The sequence below is a fragment of the Nicotiana sylvestris genome, chromosome 8 (genome assembly GCF_000393655.2).
Source record: "Nicotiana sylvestris chromosome 8, ASM39365v2, whole genome shotgun sequence".
Taxonomy (NCBI): domain Eukaryota; kingdom Viridiplantae; phylum Streptophyta; class Magnoliopsida; order Solanales; family Solanaceae; genus Nicotiana; species Nicotiana sylvestris.
In genome coordinates, this window is record NC_091064.1 from 196836045 (window position 1) to 196857121 (window position 21077).

The 21077-nt window shown below is 40.5% G+C and overlaps 2 protein-coding genes across 4 annotated transcripts; one reads left to right on the forward strand and one right to left on the reverse strand.

Moving 5' to 3' along the window:
• Nucleotides 1-749: 749 nt before the first annotated feature.
• Nucleotides 750-4772, forward strand: LOC104225777 (uncharacterized). The gene is made up of 8 exons (XM_009777641.2): nucleotides 750-935; nucleotides 1012-1077; nucleotides 1194-1262; nucleotides 2053-2112; nucleotides 2191-2256; nucleotides 2645-3253; nucleotides 4091-4162; nucleotides 4301-4772. The coding sequence occupies exons 1-8, from the start codon at nucleotides 822-824 to the stop codon at nucleotides 4532-4534; spliced, it is 1290 nt and encodes a 429-aa protein (XP_009775943.1). The 5' UTR covers nucleotides 750-821; the 3' UTR covers nucleotides 4535-4772.
• Nucleotides 4773-5544: 772 nt separating this feature from the next.
• LOC104225776 (uncharacterized) lies at nucleotides 5545-20664 on the reverse strand. 3 transcript variants are annotated; one of them, XM_070155545.1, is made up of 13 exons: nucleotides 20517-20664; nucleotides 20344-20393; nucleotides 12346-12394; nucleotides 12219-12267; nucleotides 10206-10276; nucleotides 9591-9649; nucleotides 9259-9360; nucleotides 8825-8882; nucleotides 8509-8645; nucleotides 8322-8378; nucleotides 7343-7440; nucleotides 6528-6733; nucleotides 5545-5853 (listed from the first exon to the last, which is right to left on the reverse strand). In XM_070155545.1, the coding sequence occupies exons 2-13, from the start codon at nucleotides 20353-20355 to the stop codon at nucleotides 5783-5785; spliced, it is 969 nt and encodes a 322-aa protein (XP_070011646.1). In that variant the 5' UTR covers nucleotides 20356-20393; nucleotides 20517-20664; the 3' UTR covers nucleotides 5545-5782. The 3 variants fall into 3 exon arrangements, with proteins under 3 accessions (XP_070011646.1, XP_070011648.1, XP_070011647.1); XM_070155547.1 differs by having other exon boundaries at nucleotides 20561-20647; XM_070155546.1 differs by having other exon boundaries at nucleotides 20490-20630.
• Between the last annotated feature and the right edge of the window lie 413 nt (nucleotides 20665-21077).

Sequence of the window (21077 nt, forward strand, 5' to 3'; positions counted from 1 at the left end):
AACCAACGAGTGGCAGCTTTTTCTTGTGTAGACGCAATCGGGTATAGTATAACTTGACGATTAGAATATATATGGATAGAATTTATGACAGGACAACATATCACGACCTATTTTTTTCCAAAATTTGTACTAAACAATGTATTATAACCCATCCGCTAAACTCGCTAAACTCAAACTCATTTTTTTTATTTGTTAACTATTTTCTTAATTAAATAATTATCCATTCATATAAATACCTTTTTTTTCTCACAGAGAGAGTGAATGAACACGAACCAGACCAACATTTATGTATTTTAACAAAGTTATCTTATGAGTCAATTTGAGCAATTTAGATAGTCCAAATTATCTCTTAACTTCTAAATGATTTAATTTATTTTGTGCCAAACTACTATCAATGAATTTGTTTTTACGCGTAAGTTTAATTCACATTGTCACTTTCCTTTTCCGCTTCCATGATCTCTCTATGTAATATATATAATAAGCTAAAATAAATATTGAGATATTGCTAAATATATTTCTTATATTATCAACCAAATCAAACATGACAAATGGCTGGCTTTTATTTGTGTATTGAGATATTCTTGACTTTCTTAAGTTTGAAGTCAAACAACTTTCTCCATTAAGTCATTTAAGTCCCTACTGTCGGCAAAACATTGTCAAAAAAACCTCAAACTTCAAAATATTCACATAAATGCCATTACCCGCCTATCCCAACTTCATTCAACTGCTATTATTAAACACAATCCGATCACACTACCAATTTCTCTCAAGACAATCTCCCAAAAACAGGAGGAAAAGAATAGTTGTTGATTTGATCATCAATGGAAGGATTAGTAAAGGGGTTGTTGAATGTGGCTTTGGGCAATGATGAAAATGATGATAGGAACAATCAATCTGGTGATCGTGATGAACGGTCAAGATCTACTTGGGCGCAGGTTAGCACTCGTCACTGCCACTTTAAAAAACTTCCCTTTTTTAATCTGTGCTAATGGAGTATGCTAATATGTGCAGGTGGTGTCAGGGGATCAAGAAGATGAAGGGATTAGCAGCGATCGTAAACATGGATATAATAGAGAGGTTTTTAATTTGGTTTTTCTTGATCTGTCTGACTTTAAATTAATTAAATAAGTTATTGTTAACTTTTGAATTAAAGTTTTGATTTTTTTTAATTATTAATTTTGAATTTTTGGCAGGAGGGGAGATATGGGAGAAATGAGGAGTGGAAATCAAGTGAATCAAGGCCTCACATGATGCCCCAAAAGGTGCATACAAGTATTCTTTTTTGGTTGATTTTGTTATTTTTAACAGTGTATTTGTGATTCTGTAGTGTAAAATTCATGAATATGAGACACCCAAGTCTTGAATTTTGTGCTTATTTAAAAAAAAAATCCTGCTTTTAGAGTAGTTTTTGTGGTTAAAATATAGTTCATTAATAAATTTTGAATCTTTACAGCATTGATGATTAACTTGGCATTGATCTGTCGATAGAGTCTGTTTCTGTTGTGTGATTGGATGTTCTTGCTTTATGAATTAACCCAAATGTAGTGGAACGAGAAGGACCAAATAGAGTGGATTAGATATAGAGGACTCGTATAGTTTTTTCCAACTAGTTTGAGATCGAGACACAGTTGTTGTTGTTGCTGTAGCATTAGTTAATACAAAGAACGTGTTTGGTGGAGTGGTCAGGGATTGTTTTCCTACTATTGTTTGTGCAAAGAAGGTGCAGGGCTGCTTGTACAGTTGATTTACGCGATTTGAGAGAACAAGAATGTAAACACCAATTGATAAGAAAAAACTGTTGGATTGGTACTGCATCAGCATGTGGTGCAAGTTTTTAACCAATTAACTTGGTTGGAGGGCCACAAAATTTGACCTTAATTATTTCATATTAATTTTTTTAAAAATAAAAGGACATGTCTTGTATAGGATCTCAAGTGGATTGAAGAGATAAGTATAATCATATCACAGGTGTGAAATACTTATGTAGTCAGTGTGAAGTAGCATGTTTTCTGTTTGAATGGTCACGGTTCTCAGCCATCTCAAAACATGCAGGCTTCACCTCAGGGGTACGAAAGAAATGACGATGAGAGGCAGGATACTTTCAATCAAAAGGTTGGCCTTGCTCAAGTATCATATCTATTTTGATCTTCCTCATGAAGGTATCCTCATGTTTTACTGGTATTCCTGCAGGAGGACGAGGGAAACAATGACGGCTGGGAGACGGTCCAGAAAAAGCCTACTAAACGGCATCAAAAGGTTATTATTTCACAACTTAGTGAACTAGTTTTACTGTCTAAAACACAGACAAGGAGTAGATGTCTTTCCACAATACAAGCTATGTTTTCTTGTTACTAAGTAAAAGATGTGTAGGAAAACTATATTACTCCATATACAACAACAGCAACAACAAAAAACTCAGTGAAATCCCACCAGTGGGGTCGGGGTAGTGTGTATGCAGACCTTACCCTGAGAAAAAAACTATATTGCTCCGTATATACACCCAAAAGAGCAAGGGGAAACTAAATATACTTCTCTCAGATGAAAAATAACAGATAGAGCAACTTGTCAATTCTTCAAGCTTTTCAGTTGTGCATTTAAAATTTACGCTTGTCATCATATGGAAATGGTTGAAATGCTGCAACAGGTTAAAATGGATTATTGGGACAATTACAAAAAGCCTGTTGATGAGCAAGAATATTCAAATGAGGTTGAATATGGAGTTGGCATGGAACCCTCCGAAGAAGAGCTTTCAGATTTATCGAGAGCATGCAACAAGCTTTGGGAACTTGATCTTAACCGCTTAGTTCCAGGAAAGGATTACCAGATTGATTGCGGTGAAGGAAAGAAGGTTTACCAAAAGGAAGATATGGCCGAAGGATGTTTATTTTCCTGGTTGAGTGACGATGTATTTAACAAGCCTACTTATTCTCGTTTCTGTTCCCTTTTAGATAATTATAATCCGCACCAGGGTTGTAAGGAGAATGTAACACCTCAAGAGAAGCAAGAACAAACAGCATTCATAGAAGAGATCAGTAGAACTGCGCCAATAAAATATCTGCACAAGTATCTATCATTGAAACGCGTAGTTTCTGGTGATTATGAAGAGTTTAAGAGAATGATGACTCATCTCTGGTTCGACCTTTATAGTCGAGGTGGTACATCTGCTAGCTCTTCAGCTTTTGAACATGTTTTTGTTGGAGAGATAAAGGAGCACGGGGAAAAATCAGTTTCTGGATTTCACAACTGGCTTCAGGTGCACTTCATTCTTTTCTTCTACTTGATGCATTTACATTTATACTCTAGTATATACAAGACTTTTAGATGCAAAGGGACAAATAGTTGGAATTGATTGATTATGCATTTCTCATTAACTCCAACTAATAGTAGTTGAAATTAGCAAGCAGCTTTATCTGTTTGCTGACTTATATTGGCAAGTTTTGGTTCTTGAGTAAGATTAGAATTAGTTTCTGGAAAACATTTTTAGCTTTCAGAGTGAAAGAGAGCTATTAAGATCCTCAAGAATATAGCTTTGTCATCTTGGAGTTAGACAAAATAGATTAAAACTGCTGAATAAAAGGGGCGCCTGGTGCACTAAGTTCCCGCTATGCGCGAGGTTCGAGAAAGGACCGGACCATAAGGGTCTACGCAGCCTTACCCTGCATTTCTGCAAGAGGTTGTTTCGATGGCTCAAACCCGTGACCTCCTGGTCACATGGCAGCAACTTTACCAGTTACGCCAAGGCTCCCCTTCACGCTGAATCTGAATACAAAATGCAGAATTGAAGAGCCATACCCAAATGAGTACCTTTTGCACTCTTCAGTAGCTGGATTTTATTTTGTATATATATGACATTACTCTTCCCCTACACTAAAAAATTAATTCTGACATTGCAAAAGAGAATGCGCATTTTCAAATTTATTCAGGACAACAACTCGCCTAATCACCGTTCAATAGAGTTCATAACTTCTACCAATTTTCCTTAGTATATGTGCTTTTCACCATAAACTGCATTGTGAGTGCAGAATTTCTGACTTATAGAAGGGAAATTAGCGAGCTTATATATTCTTCTTATACATTATGTTGTTTGCAGTTCTATTTAGAGGAAGCTAAGGGCAGTGTTGACTATCAAGGATACATCTTCCCCCGAAGGCGCGGAGAGATTGTAAGTCATACAACTATTAATTTGGGTCTTAGAGGCTGAAGTCTAGGGGTTCTAAATATAGTATATCTACTTTAGTTTTTCCTGTATCTATTTGTATTCATTCAGCATGTTAACTCTTTTGCCTTCTTTCTAATGCAGCCCGACTCAGAGACTCAGTTACTGACCATACAGTTTGAATGGAACGGCGTCCTAAAATCTGTGTCAAGTAGTTTGATTGGAGTTAGCCCTGAATTTGAAGTTGCTATCTACACTCTATGCTTCTTTGTTGGAGGGGAAGAGAACCATGTTGAGATTGGTCCATATCCTGTTAATATTAAATGCTATCGTTTGGGAGATAACATTGGATCTGCTTTTCCTGTGGCTGAGTGTTGAATGCCACACATTATTTCTGTGATTGCTTATGTGAAAAAGGACTATTCTCCTAGCTGCTGCAACCTCTACTGTAAGCAGCAAAATGATTGACTAAAACTATGGTATTACTGGACCATGTATGTTTGTGAAATATTACCTTTTATTTAGGAAATATTCTTGCCCGGTATGATCCGTGTGTATTTAATGCTTTCATATTCCAACTGCTGGTGAAATGAAAATGCTGAATATTTTTCTCTTAGTTGAAGCTAATATAAAGGTTGTTGCTGCTCGACAGTGACCACTTGGTTTGTTATATGCTTCTTCAAATTGAGCTAAAACTTGTTGGATCTCCCACAAGAGTGTTCTATCCAAAATCAACCCTTAACCAGGCACCTTCTTCACCCAAACTAGAGAGTTTTGAGGGAATAGTTATGCACATGTGGATAGCCTCAAATATGTAACAAGTATAAAATATTTCCTCAAGTTTAATTCTGCTCTTTTGTGGCATATTTCATAGGGAATGCTTCGAACAACCCCTTATAAATACCACTGAGTGTGGTTGAATAATTGAGATCCCCCCGCCCCCACCCTCCTTTTTTTTTTTTTTTTTTACTGTAGGACTCAAGTCCGAGCTCTGAATATGGAGAAACTCTTTGGGAATGCTTCCCTTTCACTGGGCCCTATGTGAAGCAGATTATTTAGTCGGATCAATGATACCAGATGCATAAAGGTACTGGGGTTTGGAAGGGGGGGGGTGGATGGGATTATAAATTTGTTAATTGAGGCAAACAACTCCTATGTCAGTACCATCTGTTGCTCAACAATCAAACTTGTAGGTTATCATCTTTAGCAAAGTGCAACCGGAATGCGGCAGTGCAGCTCAAGTTCAGAATCGAACTGTTTCCCATAGCAGCTTTTCGCGCAGATCATAAGGCAGAGAACTTGATATTATCTTCACCTGGTGCACTGTCATTTGCAGGAAAGGGAGTGGGGTTAGGGAAGGAAAGCAAAATGTGTTTTCCCACAATGTGTGAATTGTAAATTCTCTCCCATTTCTTCCCCAAAACATGAAGGATATAATACATATCAAAGGCAAATTGTTGAACTAAGTAAAAGAGTCAATATTAAGGGAAGAAGACAATCACTAGACTGGATTTTCAGAATATACAAGTATCAAAAATAAAGTAAAAATATACAGTTAACAACCACAGCATTCACTACAGAGAATGCGATGAAGCAGCTGCTACTCCAGGCCATGAATAAATACAACTATGTAGAGCTTGTGTGCTCAAACATGTCCTGCAGAGCTTGAGGAAGATTCAACACGATTTCTGCATATGCTGCAAGAAGCAAGGTGTCAGCTGCTAATTTGTCCAAATCGATACATAAAATCAACTTTAAATGTAAATCAACATCCAAAGAAGCTTGGGGAGTTCTTTACTCTCACTCTACTCTATACTTTTTTTTCGAGAAGAAGGTAAGACACTCTTTTCCATATTTTATCAATGCCGTACTTCGTTAACTGCTTTCGCCACCCTTGACCCAAAAAGAAAAAGAAAAAAAAGTGATTCATAGAATAACTTTTCAGAAAAAAGAACCTGAAAACTGAGGTTAAAGAAGATTGTCTTCAGCTCTCCAAATAGTAAGAAGGCAAAAAGTTTTGCATCTCCACTTTAAGTCTATTTCTGATATAAAGTAAAGCTTTATAATTGTTGCCTTGCCACCTCATGGATCGGTTCAATCTCTATTTTAATATCCTATGCATCTCTTCGGCAATAAGATAAGGGGTTTAACCTCAGTTCAGTAATTCTTTATTAATTAAACTTGATCTATCCAGAGCTAGAAAGCATACAGGCAGATGTAGTCACCAGAAGCCTTCTTGTGACTCAGCCTTTACATTACCATGTAAAGGAAATATATTAAGAATTCTTCCTAAAGGTTAACACAGAATATGCATTGGACAAACAAATAATACGTAAAGTAAACAGGGGGAATTCAGATAAAGAAGCAAAACCTTCTGGCAGACTCATGGTCCGGAGTGCATCCTCTGCGTATGTTAAAAGTGCTGGGATAGGGTGACTTCCTACTCCATTTCCTTTCTGACTCGAGGGAATTGTATCGGAGGATCTCTTGGATTGGTGCATAGGCCATGCCAAGACACTAACCCCAGAGGGAAGTGTAGAGATCAGATCAGCATATCTCAGACTAACTGTCACCTTCCTGCAAGAAGAAACCAAATGTTGGTAAGAATTGGAGTTTGCAGGTTAAACCATAAGTTGCAGTCTGTTCAGTAACCAAGATTATAGATCAAACATTCGCTTTTGGCATACATACAGATAATGAGATCTGAATGAAACACTCAATCCAAAAATGTAGTTAGTTAGACACACGCAAAGGCAAGTCATGTATACACAAGATCCAACCAGAAAATGAAGAAATTCGCTACATATCACGAACAGGAGAGCGGGGTGAGGCTATGTTATAGGCTGAGAGCATCATAGGGAGATACAATTGAAACCTTTTATCACCAGTCAAAGCTAAATCAAGTTGTGCACCACAATTGTTATACCATACAAGTTAGCCGCTTCATAGTTCACGGTATTGTTAGTTTCTTTGAGTAGTGATATTAGAAAGCTAACTTTATTCCTACATCTGCAGCCTAAATAACATAGTCCGGTTCACTTAATGCTTCTGTCCAGTACTTCACAAGACCACCCATGACAAAAGGAAGATCCAAGTTGGAAAAAAGAGAATAAAACCTACAAAGCCAACCTCTCATGAAGGATAGTGAAACGGAAGATACAATAACAGAAAGGAAGAAAAGCATACGAATCAAAATCTTCAAGCACAAACTCGATCATATGGTATGGAAGACTATGATAGAGTTCACCGATTTGATTTCCATACAGCTCTTTAATAAGCCGAACCTGCAAAAGAACAAGTTGCATTTTACCAATACAAACATGCCAATGAAAAATATTTTTGAGAGGTAAAATAGCTTTGTACCTAAACGGCACTGAAGAAAAACCTATTAAAGAACTACAAAAGCTGGATACTCTGTATGTTATCCATCATACAGTAGATCCATCCCCCTCAAAATCATTTTCATTCGAATACTAAAAAGATTGTTGATTTTCTATTTTGAAGTACTGAATTATAAAATACCCTACATTCCAAAAGCCTCATTCTACTCTGCTTTCCCATTGATATCTTCTGTTTCAGATTTTTATCTTTATTACTCCCTCCGTTTCAAAAAGAATGGCGTAGTTCGGAGTACGAGGGTCAAAGCCCTTAGCTTTGACTGTGAATTAGGACATAGATTCTTCAAGTTTTTTAAATAAAATTTATACTTTCAGAAACTACATAAAAAATATTATAAGTCATAATAATTCATAATTGAAAATATTTATAAAATATTTAAGAAAAACGTGGTCAAAAAACAACCGTAGACTTCCCAAATAGTAAAAGTGCCAATCTTTTTGAAACGGAGGGAGTACAATGTTAAGCTGAAATCCTCTGTATTTGCATCTGTAGGTTCCTTTCTTCATCATCCAATGTCCAACTCCAATGGTGATTCCACCTCTTTAATTCAACTATCGCCTCTACTTTGTCCTAATTATTCCACCAAATCTTCTGTGAAACTAGCAAATGATTAACGACTTCGGAGACAGTCTCCAATGCAAAGTGGGAAAGGAGATTAAGTGTGTGATTTAAGGCCATGACTGAGCAAGAAACTGCTGAGTGATATCGTTCACCCAAACAAAAAGGAAGAACTCTGGTAATTCATTATCTCTAAGTTAGGGCATACCTGTTCCCTTCTATCTACATAGGCTTGCAAGAGATCTCCGACATGGTCAATAAATTTCTGAAGAAATCATGAATGCAAGTTCAGAAGTATCCAGTCAGTACTATACAGGAAAAAGTTAGGATCTAATACAAATGAAGCAATGACCATGTTAGAATAGGATCTAACACAAATGATGCAGTGACCATACTATTGCATTTGACGAGAGAAACTCATTTTCAGCTTCACGTATTGGCAAGAAAAAAGGAACTGTATGTTCCAGAACAGTCATCTTCTCAAGAAATGACTTGCTTTCAAGCACACAGTGGTATAGGTCACAAGATTCGCCTGTAAATTAGATAAATTGACATCATTCACTAGTAATCTAGATGAAGAATCAAATTTTGAACCCACCTACAACAGAATAAACTTCATTTGGGAAATTTGTACAGGTATATCAAGATATGTATTGGAATGTTCCCAACTGGAAAATTGTAGCCACCACTAGACAATAGCACGTGATGTACCTGCAAATGAAGTCTCATATTGTATGCCAATCCTTGCTCCATCTAAGCAACAAATAAACTGCACAGAAAAATAGGATTTAAAAAAAAAAGGTCAGGTATACATCCCTCACAATTCCAAGCCCCTCCAGCACTGCCAACTTGTCCTGATAGTAAACACAGCAAACAATAAAGACCCAGCCAAACTAAACTACATGTGGAAAGCCAAGATGCAGTAAGAAAAGAAAGCACAAAACTACTCAAATAATAAGAGTAGATCGACAATTTTTTTTATAAGAAAGAAATCTGAAGAGTAGATCAACAAATGAATTAGACACTACAAGAAAATGGTTTGAAATCCAGAAATCAGAACACATAACTTAAAGATCTTAAAGGATCTTTCACAAATAATTTTTCCTATAAGCCATGATAAATTGTAGCTACCAGGCACAACATACCTTATTCCCAACTTTGTACGTAATCTTTTCATGAAAAGGATTTGGCAACTGGGTTGTGTCCCCTGGCATCTGCATGGCCTTTCTCTCTGCCTCCATATGTACCTAAGATTGATTGAACCATGCAAGAAAATTATGTGATAGAATCTGAGAACGGGAGCAGAAAAGTAGTAGAGTAAGCTAAAACATGTAGCTGTCTGAATCCGGCATCCTCTAATATGATGACAAAAAAGGAAAGATTACTGATTGCTTGGTTGGAAAGAGAAATATCTTAAGGAATAAACAAGCTTGGAGAAGAACCGACACTCTGGATCACATAATTTAACTGTACATACCCGCTCTCTTATTGTTGCTAATAAGCCATCATTCCATTGCTCGCCTTCTAAGCTAAGTTCTGCAAAAGAATCAAAATGAGACAGGAGTTACATATTGTACAGACTAGATCAAGTACATTTCAAGGATAACTGAGGATCAAACAGGACCGATCGAGGAAAAGAACTCATCACTATATGTGGAACAAGAAGTAACATGCAGCAAAATGCAGTGCTGACTTATAAGCTATCCCCATCGTGATCGATACAATTGCTACTGAAACAACTTTTTACAAATTCACTCTTTAAATACATAGTTTAAACATCATAAAATCAAAAATGAAGGAGCAAGTACTTAAGAAGCGCTTTTTTTCAAGTAGCAGTCTTTAAAACACTTGCAGCCATATACCGCTGTTATTAGGTGCGCTCCTTAGATCAGATATCAAACAACATGGCACAAGAAACACTTGCAGAAAATAACAAGCGAAAATCAAGTATTAGACTAAACATTACGTTCCATATGATAAACGAACCATTCAAGTACTATTTGTGTGCTCACAACTTAAATAGAACACAACCAAGAGCAAGAGAAAAGAGAACATCAAGACTAGATGTGCTCTAGAATTCTACCAAAGTTACCTTGAGTTTGAGAAGCACGTGCGGCTTCAAATTCCCTCTGTAGACGCTCAAAAATTGACTTGTCAGAGTCCCTAGAGAACCATAATTGTCACAGTTATTGGTGATTCGCACTAATGTAAATGCAGAAAACACAACTACTATGGAAACAGAAAGAAAGCACCACTCTTTTCAGCTCCATCTTAGTAATCTAAGTGCTTGCAAAGATGCTATCATGCTCGGGAGATATAAACATGTAACTTTATCTGAGCCAAAAGTTTGAGCTCTTAATAAAATTCTTTTTGATGAAATAGCTCCTAATTAAATTATACTGAGAATTATGTCATAAGCTCAAGGTAAATTTAATTGGGAAAGTTAGAGATGGCAAAAGTTGGGCAGGGCAGGGTAGGGTCTTAACAGGGCAGGGGAGGGGATTACTTAAACGGGGCAGGGCAGGGCAAGGCGGGTCAAAGCACATTTTTAGAAAATTATAAATGGGGCAGGGCAGGTGGTAGGGCAAGGGTTTTAGCTGCAAAATTGATAAAAATAAACTGAAATTTTTTCATTTTTCAATACCATGTGTTTTCACTGGGAACATGCAAATGGATTGCATATTGGTGGAAGTATCACTAACTTGTTAGTTTGTTATTTTCTATTTTTCTTTTCTTACTTTGTTATTTGCACTTAGTTTAATAAGCTTATGTGTTTTACTGATACATCAAATAAAGTCCCTAGAGCAGACAATCTGATTTCTCTTTAGTAAAATATTTGGTCCTTTCTTCTCCTTGCAAATATTTGAAATGTTAATATTGCAACATCAAAAAGTTTCCAATTCCAACTCCAAACTTTCATGAACATTTACTGAGTCAAACATGATACTATGTTGGTTTGGTTATTATTATTTATTTTTACAGACACACTCTAATTTCTTCTTCAAGTACTTGTAAAATATTCCCAAGTAAATATACATCTTATGAAGTACAGGCTTAAGTTTCCTCAAATAATATAATTTGTTTCTTTATTAGAGTTTCCTTTCTTTTAACAAGTTTCAGATTTTACAGGTAGTTAAATTCCATTGACTTTGTATGCTTTTACTTTTGCTCGAATCGAAATTAGAATCAGACCCGTCCAAATAAATAAGAACATGAAAACTTAAAAAATGAAGGAAAAAAAAAAAATAAGCTAAACAGCGCGAGGCAGGGCTAAGCGGGGTAGGGCAGGGCAGGTTAAAAAAAGAGAAGTTGTTAAACGCGGCAGGGCAGGTCAAATATGTGGCAGGGTAAAGCTTCACCTGCCCCGCCCCGCCCCGCCCTATTTACCATCCCCTAAGAAAGTACATGTCAGACTTTCTGTCCAGTCCTACTTTTGTCGCACATTAAAAAGGAAGCATTCTATATGACAAAAAATGTCTGACGGAATCCGCATTTAATCTTATCAATAAACATTTTCTTCAATTTTATTCTTTAGAAACTAAAACTCAAGATATTCCTTGGTGTTTTGCTAACCAAAAACAACTCATATCGTTGACTATTCTATTAATAAAAAGTGCAGAAAATCAAAGAGTATTTCCTTTTGATCAACCATTGGAATTTGTTTTTTTAAGTCGTACATGCTAAGACACAATGAATTGCAGGAAGTTCTATTTATTACTCCAACATTTCTGTGCCAAAAAGTCTTCTCATGATTATAAAGTAGATTAAGGATGCTGATAAATCTTCTTTTCAACTTTTCTAGTTGCGTTTCCATTTTCACGAATTCCTTTATTCTTCCTTACCTTTACAATCCTCTATTCACATTCTTCCATTAAAGAATTCACTTATTCAAACCCTAGCCATCCTATCATCACAAATATCCAACCTGCAACTACGTGTACACTTCAGCTCCTTTCTTAAACTTTGACCGAAAAAGAATGGAAGACTCTCTTGCTTGCAACTTTTACTATGTGTCATTCGTAGCAAAAATTCGAGAAAAGATGTGTGATTTAATGAAAAACTTAACAGATCATGTAAATACCAATCAAGTCTTAAGAATCAATACCTAGAAAGACGCTCTGCTAGCTCCGAATGTCTTTTGAGAACATTTGAAACTGCCAGCAAAAGGAGTAATATGAATGTGGGATGATGTATGGGCCAAAAACCAAAGACACAAAAGAAGAGAAGGTTACATCTAGCCCGTACAGCGTCCAGATTTACATCCTCCTCTCGCATAAGAACCTAACAAGCAGCCAATAAAAGGTTACATAACCTTTGAAAATATAAATAAAGTGGCCAATAAGAAATCCCAAAAGTTAGTCCTTTCCACTTCAAGAAAGGTTATAAGCATTGACAATATAAATAAAGACAATAAGAAATCGCAAAAGCTAGTCCTTTTCCACTTCAAAAAACATGCATACTGTTACGCGGCGCCTTCCTGAGATTCCTTGGAAGGGCGACGTAAGGCTAAGCAACTGATGTCAGTGCAGTTGCTGTCCGCCAACTGAGGTCCCCTCCGTACGCTAGACTAGATTGTCAGTGCCGTACGGGAAAACCAATGTCAAGAGAAATTGAGAGAACAGGAATGAGAATTGAGAATGAAAGAAAGCTTGATTGCATTAATGAAAGCTATTACAGAAAGGAAATGCGGTGTCGAGGGGGAGAGACACCAGTACAGAGAATTGTTTGCTTGCTAGAAAGTTTTGATTGTTTGGTCCCCCTTAATAATGCTTAAAAAAAATAATCCAAAGCTACAAGACTAGACTTGATTAAGCTAGAGAAACATAATGAAATTACATGGAATAAAACTACTCTATATTTACAATGAAAAAGACTTAGTTTGCTATAAGGCAGAAAACATGGCCGTTGTCGGCAGCATAGTCTTTGGCATCAGGATCTGCGCGCGCGGCATTGTCTGCGCGCGCGGCGCTGTTGGCATCTGCCTGCGGTTGGGCGCTGGCGAGGGATATCGGTGGGGCGACAGAGGCACATGCGCGCTTGTCACTTGGCGCGACCAAGACCACGGGGCCGTCCGTGGCGCTAGGCATTGGAAGGCTTGCTAGGACGCCACGGGGCGCGCCCAAGGGGTCATGGGGCACGGCTGGAAAGCCGCCCATGACATTCTCCCCCACCTGAGTTGGCGACGTCCTCGGCGCCTTACTTGCAAGATAATCTTCAATTAGGCTCTTGTAGGCTTTGAGGTTTGTTCCCCTCTCCCAAGTGTTCTCCTCTGCATCACAGCCCTGCCATTTCACCAAGAACTCCTGGTGATCTTTCCTTGAGGCATGAATCACTCTATCATCAAGGATAGCTTCAACACGCCTTTTCCCGGTTGAATTGGGCCCTCGAATACTGGGTATTGTGAGCTGGCTCCTTGAAGGATCCTCTGTATCTTCCCGAAAAGGTTTCAGGAGGCTGACATGAAAAACAGGATGAATTTTCCACCAAGCTGGGGTATCCACCCGGTATGCAACTTTCCCAATACGCCTTTCAATGGACAAGGGTCCAATATATTTTTGCAATAAGCGAGGGTCATGGACCCCTGCAAATAAGTAACGTTTTGGAATTTTGACCATCACTTTGTCTCCTACTTGGTATTCAACAAAGCGACGATTCTGATCAGCATGCCTCTTCATCCGCTTTTGAGCCTTGACAAGATAGCTCCGCACTATCTCCAAATTTTGCTTCCACTCTTTAGAGAAGCTAGCAGCTCGAGGAGATTTAGACATATTTGGTGCATTGACTGTGTGTGGGAGTAGCGGTTGCTGTCCGGTAACAATTTCAAAAGCGCTTTTGTTTGTACTAGAGCTCTTTTGTGAATTGAAACACAGTTGAGCAGCATCCAGAAGCTTCACCCAATTCTTCTGCGATCCGGTTACAAAATGACGCAAATATTCCTCCAACATACCATTGAACCGCTCCGTCTGGCCATCAGATTGCGGATGAAAACTTGAGCTGTGATTCAGCTTCGACCCAAGACACTTAAAGAGTTGGGTCCAAAAGTTGCTAGTGAAGCGTGAGTCACGATCACTAACAATATCTTTGGGTAGGCCCCAATATTTGACGACATGAGAGAAGAAGAGTCGAGCTGTATCTTCTGCTGATATATATTGTGGGGCAGCAATAAAGGTAGCATATTTGGAAAACCGATCTACCACAACCAAGATAGTTGTTAGATCTCCGACCTTGGGCAATCCGGTGATGAAATCCAGGGAAACACTTTCCCAAGGTCTCTTTGGGACAGCTAGTGGTTCCAAGAGTCCCGCCTGTGTTAAGCGGTCTGACTTGTCCTTCTGGCATACTAGACAAGTCTTCACATACTGAGCAACGTCATCGGCCATTTGAGGCCAATAATATGCACGGCGAAGTAACGCCATGGTGCGTTCTTCACCGGGATGGCCGGCCCACAGAGTATCATGACATTCCGCTAGAAGAGTCCTTCGTAGATCTCCTCCTTTAGGAACATAAAGTCGGTTCCCTTTCACTTTCAGAAAACCATCTTCCATGTAGAACTGGCGAGTCTTGCCTTGTCCTACCAAATCAACCAAATACTGTGAAGCAGGATCTCTGATGAGTAGATCTTGTATCTGGTCCTTGATGGAGGTGGCTACCTCGCTCCCCCTTAGGGTGGCGAGTAAGCACACTGATGCTAGATCAGCTCTCCGACTGAGCGCATCAGCAACATGATTGGTCTTCCCACTTCGGTATTCCAGGTTGAAGTGGAATTCAGCTAGGAGTTCCTGCCACCTGGCCTGTCGACCATTCAACTTCGGCTGGGTCATGAAATGGCTAACAGCTGTGTTGTCTGTCTTGACCACGAACGGGGTTCCCAGCAGATAGTGCCTCCAGAGGCGCAAGCAGTGGACGACAGCCAATAATTCTTTCTCATGGGCGGCATAGCGCCGCTCTGCATCTTTTAGCTTCCGGCTCTCGTACGCCACAGGATGCCCTTCTTGTAGCAAGACGCCACCGAGGGCATAGTCAGATGCATCTGTTTGTACTTCGAATGGCTTGGCCAGATCAGGAAGGGCCAAGACGGGGCTACTAGACATAGCCGCTTTCAATGCGTTGAAGGCCTCCGCTCGCTTGGGTCCCCATTCCCAAGGCGTGACCTTCTTGAGGAGTTCTGTCAATGGTACTGCAATGAGGGAGTAGTTTTTCACGAATCGCCGATAGAAATTGCATAGACCAAGGAACGCCCTCAAGGCGTGGATATCCTTAGGTGGCGGCCAATCTGTGATTGCCTGAATCTTCTGCTGGTCCATCTTGATCCGCCCTTCCCCAATGACATGTCCGAGGAAGTCAATTTGCTTTTGAGCAAAGGAGCACTTAGATAGCTTCGCATATAGTTCATGCTCCCGCAATCGAGCTAGGACCTTCCGCAAGTGCATCAGGTGTTCCTCCAATGTTTGGCTATATACCACAATGTCATCCAAGTAGACCACCACGAATTCATCAATGTACTCCCGGAAGACTTGGTTCATCAAAGTGCAAAATGTAGCTGGGGCGTTAGTCAAGCCGAATGGCATAACCAGGAAATCGTACGACCCATATCTTGTCACACAGGTCGTCTTGTGCTCATCACCCTCTGCAATCCGAACTTGCCAATAACCTGTCTTCAGGTCTATTTTGGTGAACACTGTCGCACCACCCAGTCTATCGAACAAGTCTGCCATTAACGGAATAGGGTACTTGTTCTTCACAGTAATTTTGTTTAGAGCCCGATAGTCCACACAGAGTCGTAGACTACCATCATGTTTCTTTTGGAATAGCACAGGGGACCCGTATGGGGATTTGGAGGGCACGATAATCCCTGTGTCTAGCATTTCCGTCAATTGTCTCCGAAGTTCGGTGAGTTCGGGTTGTGACATTCTGTAAGGCGCCCGGGCAGGTGGCTTCGCGCCCGGCACCAGCTCAATTTCATGATCCACAGTGCGCCTAGGCGGTAGTCGCTTTGGCATGTCTTGTGGCATGACATCTTCAAACTCTAGTAGTAGCTCCTTCACGGGTTCAGGAATGGGACCCGAGGAGCATTCTACATCTTCGATGCAGAGGGTTGCCAGGAACGTAGGTTCGTTTCTTTTGACCCCCTTCTTCAACTGCAAGGCCGAGATGTTTTCAACGGCCATCTTCATGGGCATGCACGGGATAACGCAGGGCTTGGCCCCGTTTGCTCCCATCATCAGTAACATGTCAGCATACGGTACAGGCATGGTGTTGGTTTGCCTCAGGAATTCCAATCCAACTATCAACTCGAAGTCATCTATGATCACCACGCGCAAGTTGAATTTTCCTTCGTAAGGGCCAAGCTTCATCGGTACTTCTTTGGCTATTCCACCCACTGGCTGGGGAGGTGAGTTGATAGCCTTGACACGGCCTCTACCTTTCCCTACGACTAGACCAAGGCGCTCCACCTGAGTCGAGGCTAAGTAGTTGTGGGTAGCACCCGTGTCTACCATGGCCCGAATGGGCTTGCCATTCACCTTCATCTCAACGAACATTAAGGTCCTCTCGTGCTTAAGAGGAGTCTCATCATCCGCCTTCTTTTTCCCTTTCTTGGTGACTGGACATGGGTCCTTCTTCTTACGGATACCAGCACTAGTCTCTGCTAATGCCTCAGAAATGGAGCCAACAATTGCATTGAAGGCACCTACTGGTTCAGTCTGATCCGCATCGTCTGAATCGTCATCCGTCCCATCATCAAAAGTCTGATGGGCATTCATCTGTGCATGTGGGCACTCATTGTTCCAATGTGGTCCGCCGCAATGACGGCACCCTGAAGGAGGCTTCCTCCCCCGATCATTGTTGTTAGACGCAGCACTGTTGCTGCTTGTGGAGGGAGCCTTAGGTTTGGTTGAGCTCCGATCTCCTCCACTTCTGCTAGGGCCAACATTGCTAGACTGGCCCCCTTTGAATCCCGCTCGGGCAGGCGGTTGAGGCCTATCCTTCCGAGCTTCCATTTGATAGTCCCCAAGGCATTCAGCTGCTTGGATCGCCTTGGGCAGGGTATCTACCCGTTGCCTTTGTAGCTCCATACGGGCATAAGGTTTCAGCCCTTCTAGGAAAGTGAAGAGCTTGTCTTTGTCCCCCATGTCGCGTATGCTTAGCATGAGCGCGGAGAATTCCCGCACGTAGTCCCGCACAGATTTGGTCTGACGGAGCTCCCGTAGCTTTCTCCTTGAATTGTATTCAACATTTTCGGGGAAGAATTGTAGGCGGATGGCTGCCTTCAGTTCTGCCCATGTTTCGAGAGCATCTTCACCGGCCTTGATGGCTTCGTATTTCACCCGCCACCAGAGTTTAGCATCACCCTGAAGATACATGGCAGCAGTTGCTACCTTCTTAGCTTCTTCTAGGCCCCCAACAGCATCAAAATATTGTTCGACATCAAAGATGAAGTTCTCCACTTCCTTGGCATTCCTAGCTCCACTGTATGGCTTTGGCTCAGGAATTTTCAGTTTTTGTGTCGCGGAGGTGGGGTTTGCAGCGCCCCCGACCTGGTTTCCACCGCCTCGCAGTAGGCCCTGTAAAGCAGCATTGACAACATTGAGCTTGTCTGTCAAGTCGTCAATAGTTTGTTGCATGGCAGTCACCCTATCTGCCTCTTGTGCCCTGTAAGCTAAATCCTCGGCACGCTCCTGTTGGAGTCCCTCGAATTTGCCAAAAATTTCGGCTGCCTCTGTGGCTGCCGTTTGCCGATCTCCCTCGGAGTCACGACTGATGTTTTCTATGTCAACTTCGGCCTGGAGCACCCTGCGGTCCAGGTCATCCAACCTTTGCCCTAGGCTGGTTCTTAGTTCAGGCACCGTATCCATGATGGGCAGTAATCCGTCAACCGTCTGTTCAAGGGCCGCAATGCGGTCCCCATGATTCACCATGGTCAGAAATGGTGGTAATGGCAATGCGTTCCCTCGTCCGATGTCGAGCCTAGGCTCTGATACCAACTGTTACGCGGCGCCTTCCTGAGATTCCTTGGAAGGGCGACGTAAGGCTAAGCAACTGATGTCAGTGCAGTTGCTGTCCGCCAACTGAGGTCCCCTCCGTACGCTAGACTAGATTGTCAGTGCCGTACGGGAAAACCAATGTCAAGAGAAATTGAGAGAACAGGAATGAGAATTGAGAATGAAAGAAAGCTTGATTGCATTAATGAAAGCTATTACAGAAAGGCAATGCGGTGTCGAGGGGGAGAGACACCAGTACAGAGAATTGTTTGCTTGCTAGAAAGTTTTGATTGTTTGGTCCCCCTTAATAATGCTTAAAAAAATAATCCAAAGCTACAAGACTAGACTTGATTAAGCTAGAGAAACATAATGAAATTACATGGAATAAAACTACTCTATATTTACAATGAAAAAGACTTAGTTTGCTATAAGGCAGAAAACAGGTCCGTTGTCGGCAGCATAGTCTTTGGCATCGGGGTCTGCGCGCGCGGCATTGTCTGCGCGCGCGGCGGTGTTGGCATCTGCCTGCGGTTGGGCGCTGGCGAGGGATATCGGTGGGGCGACAGAGGCACATGCGCGCTTGTCACTTGGCGCGGCCAAGACCACGGGGCCGTCCGTGGCGCTAGGCATTGGAAGGCTTGCTAGGACGCCACGGGGCGCGCCCAAGGGGTCATGGGGCACGGCTGGAAAGCCGCCCATGACAATACACATGCGCTCACAATTTAACATTGCATGTTTCAAATAAGAGTGACACTACTTAACAAGTATTGGGGAGAGGTGATTAGGCATGACATGACGCTGCTCCAGCTTACTGAGGAGATGACCCTTGATAGGCGGGTGTGGAGGTTGGGAATTGGGGTAGAAGGTTCGTAGATAGGCATGCGTGTCTCCTTTTCATGCTGGTAGCATTAACATTAGTCTAGTATTTTCGTAACTTCCTATCCGCAAATTGCTTTTGTTATATGTTGTTTCTTTCGCTTTAATTATTCTATCACCTTATCTCTTTATCTTGTTGTTGTTACTACTTGTTATTTCTGCCTCTTTTAATTTTTCTATGAGCCAGGAGTCTATCGGAAACAATATATCTACCTTCACAAAGGTCGGGGTAAGATCTGCGTACATTTTACCCTCCCCGGACTTCACTTTGTGGGATTACACTGGGTATGTTGTTGTTGCTGTATTACTTAACAAGTATGGCTATGTTAAATCTTCAGTAGATATAATATGCTCGCATGCCCTCAAGGGAGAGGGTCTAGCTTCCATTCTCAACGGAAGCAACACTAGGTTTTGCCATTTGACTAATACATGGTAAACAGAACCCAATAACTGTGCTGGTAAGAGTTATAGGTAGCCGGAAAACTATCAACACACGCACAAGCAGCCCCAGACACTAATGTTGTTAAAAAAAGGGATTTACCTTTAGCATCTGTTGTCAATGACACCTCATAGTTTCTGTTTCACCTGTAATCTAAAAAGATGCTACCCTCATTTTGGCTAGCCTTGGAAACTTTTCAACACTACAACTGCTACCTAGTGTACTATTCGTGCAGGTTCTGATTCTCACCAGGCTATTCCTTTCCCCTACACTGACCCTCCTCCCCCCCCCCCAAAAAAAAAAGAACATTGCGGACAGTGGCGGAGCCATAAATTTATACAGGGGGGTTAAAAAAATAGAATGTCACGTATGGGATATGAACCTGTGATCTAAAGGAATTTTTGAACCCCCTTTGCCGCTGCACTGGACTTTTTCCTTTTATCAAGGGAATTCATCAGCTTATGTATAAACAAAATATTCTTTTTCCCCTATTTTCACAGTATATTTCAACAGTTATAATTTTTTAATGAAGGAGGTTTTCCCATAGCTCCGCCACTGTTTGCGGTATCAAACCCAAACAAATGCATGTATCTCAGAGCAATAGCGGTAAACAAAATTGTCTGAGCTTATCTTAACATGAAGGGATGTTGTTGTTATATGCTAAACAAGAAGACCTAATTGTAGAAAGTGGAAAAAACATCAAGAGAAACAACTCTGATGCAAAAGGGCTATCCTCAAAAACATAATTCTTCTAACTGTAATGACTGATTAACATTGTACTCAAATTCAAAAGACAAAAACATAGACTTTTACTTTCATAATATACATTGTACTAAAAGCTGATAAAAAAAAAGAACCCCAATACGTGAAATAATCCAAAATTAAATAAAAATTAAGCAAAAAAGGCAAAAACTAAAGTTTTCCAATAAAATTACCATTTCTCCCATTTATAACAGCTACAATCCTCCTCCTCAATTTGATTACACTGCAGAAAAAGAAAACACAGAAATTAACAACACCAAAAATCGACTTGTGCAAATTTCAAAAGATAAAGAAGATCGTTTCTAAAACTTTTTTCTACCCAAAAAAAAAAAAGTGATGAACCAACAGTTAAAATTTAGAAGCTACTGTGATCTCCATCACAAACTGAACTAATGAAAATCCCTCGTTTCAATGTTTCGTCGTCCAATTGTTGATCTTCCGGCAACTGGGAAACAGAAGTAAAAGGTTTCTTCTTTTCTTGTTTGTTCTTTAGTACAGTATTAGTTTTATGGAATTTTACTTGTCTACCCTATAGTATTAAATATTACATTTCAGCCCCGGATTGTGAGTTCTTGTTTGAGACGGTTTTCGGTGATGACGTGACAAATAATACTCACGGCATCAAAAATGTCAAAATGGTAAAAAAAAAACTTCAATCTATCTTTTGTTTTTACTAACTTGCACTTGATAGGAACACATGGAGGTCGAATATTAGGGTTGTAAGGTAAGAGGTAGTTGAGTCTTGCCTTATGTCATGACTTTATGAGACTAGTTCGGTAGGTATACTATTTCGCCTTTGCTTTGTATCTTTCTTCTTGATTGCATGTTATTCCTATTTTTCATATTATTTCTGTGTTGTTACTGATATTGTCTCCTTTTGTCTTTTTGTCTTCTTGAGCCGAGGATC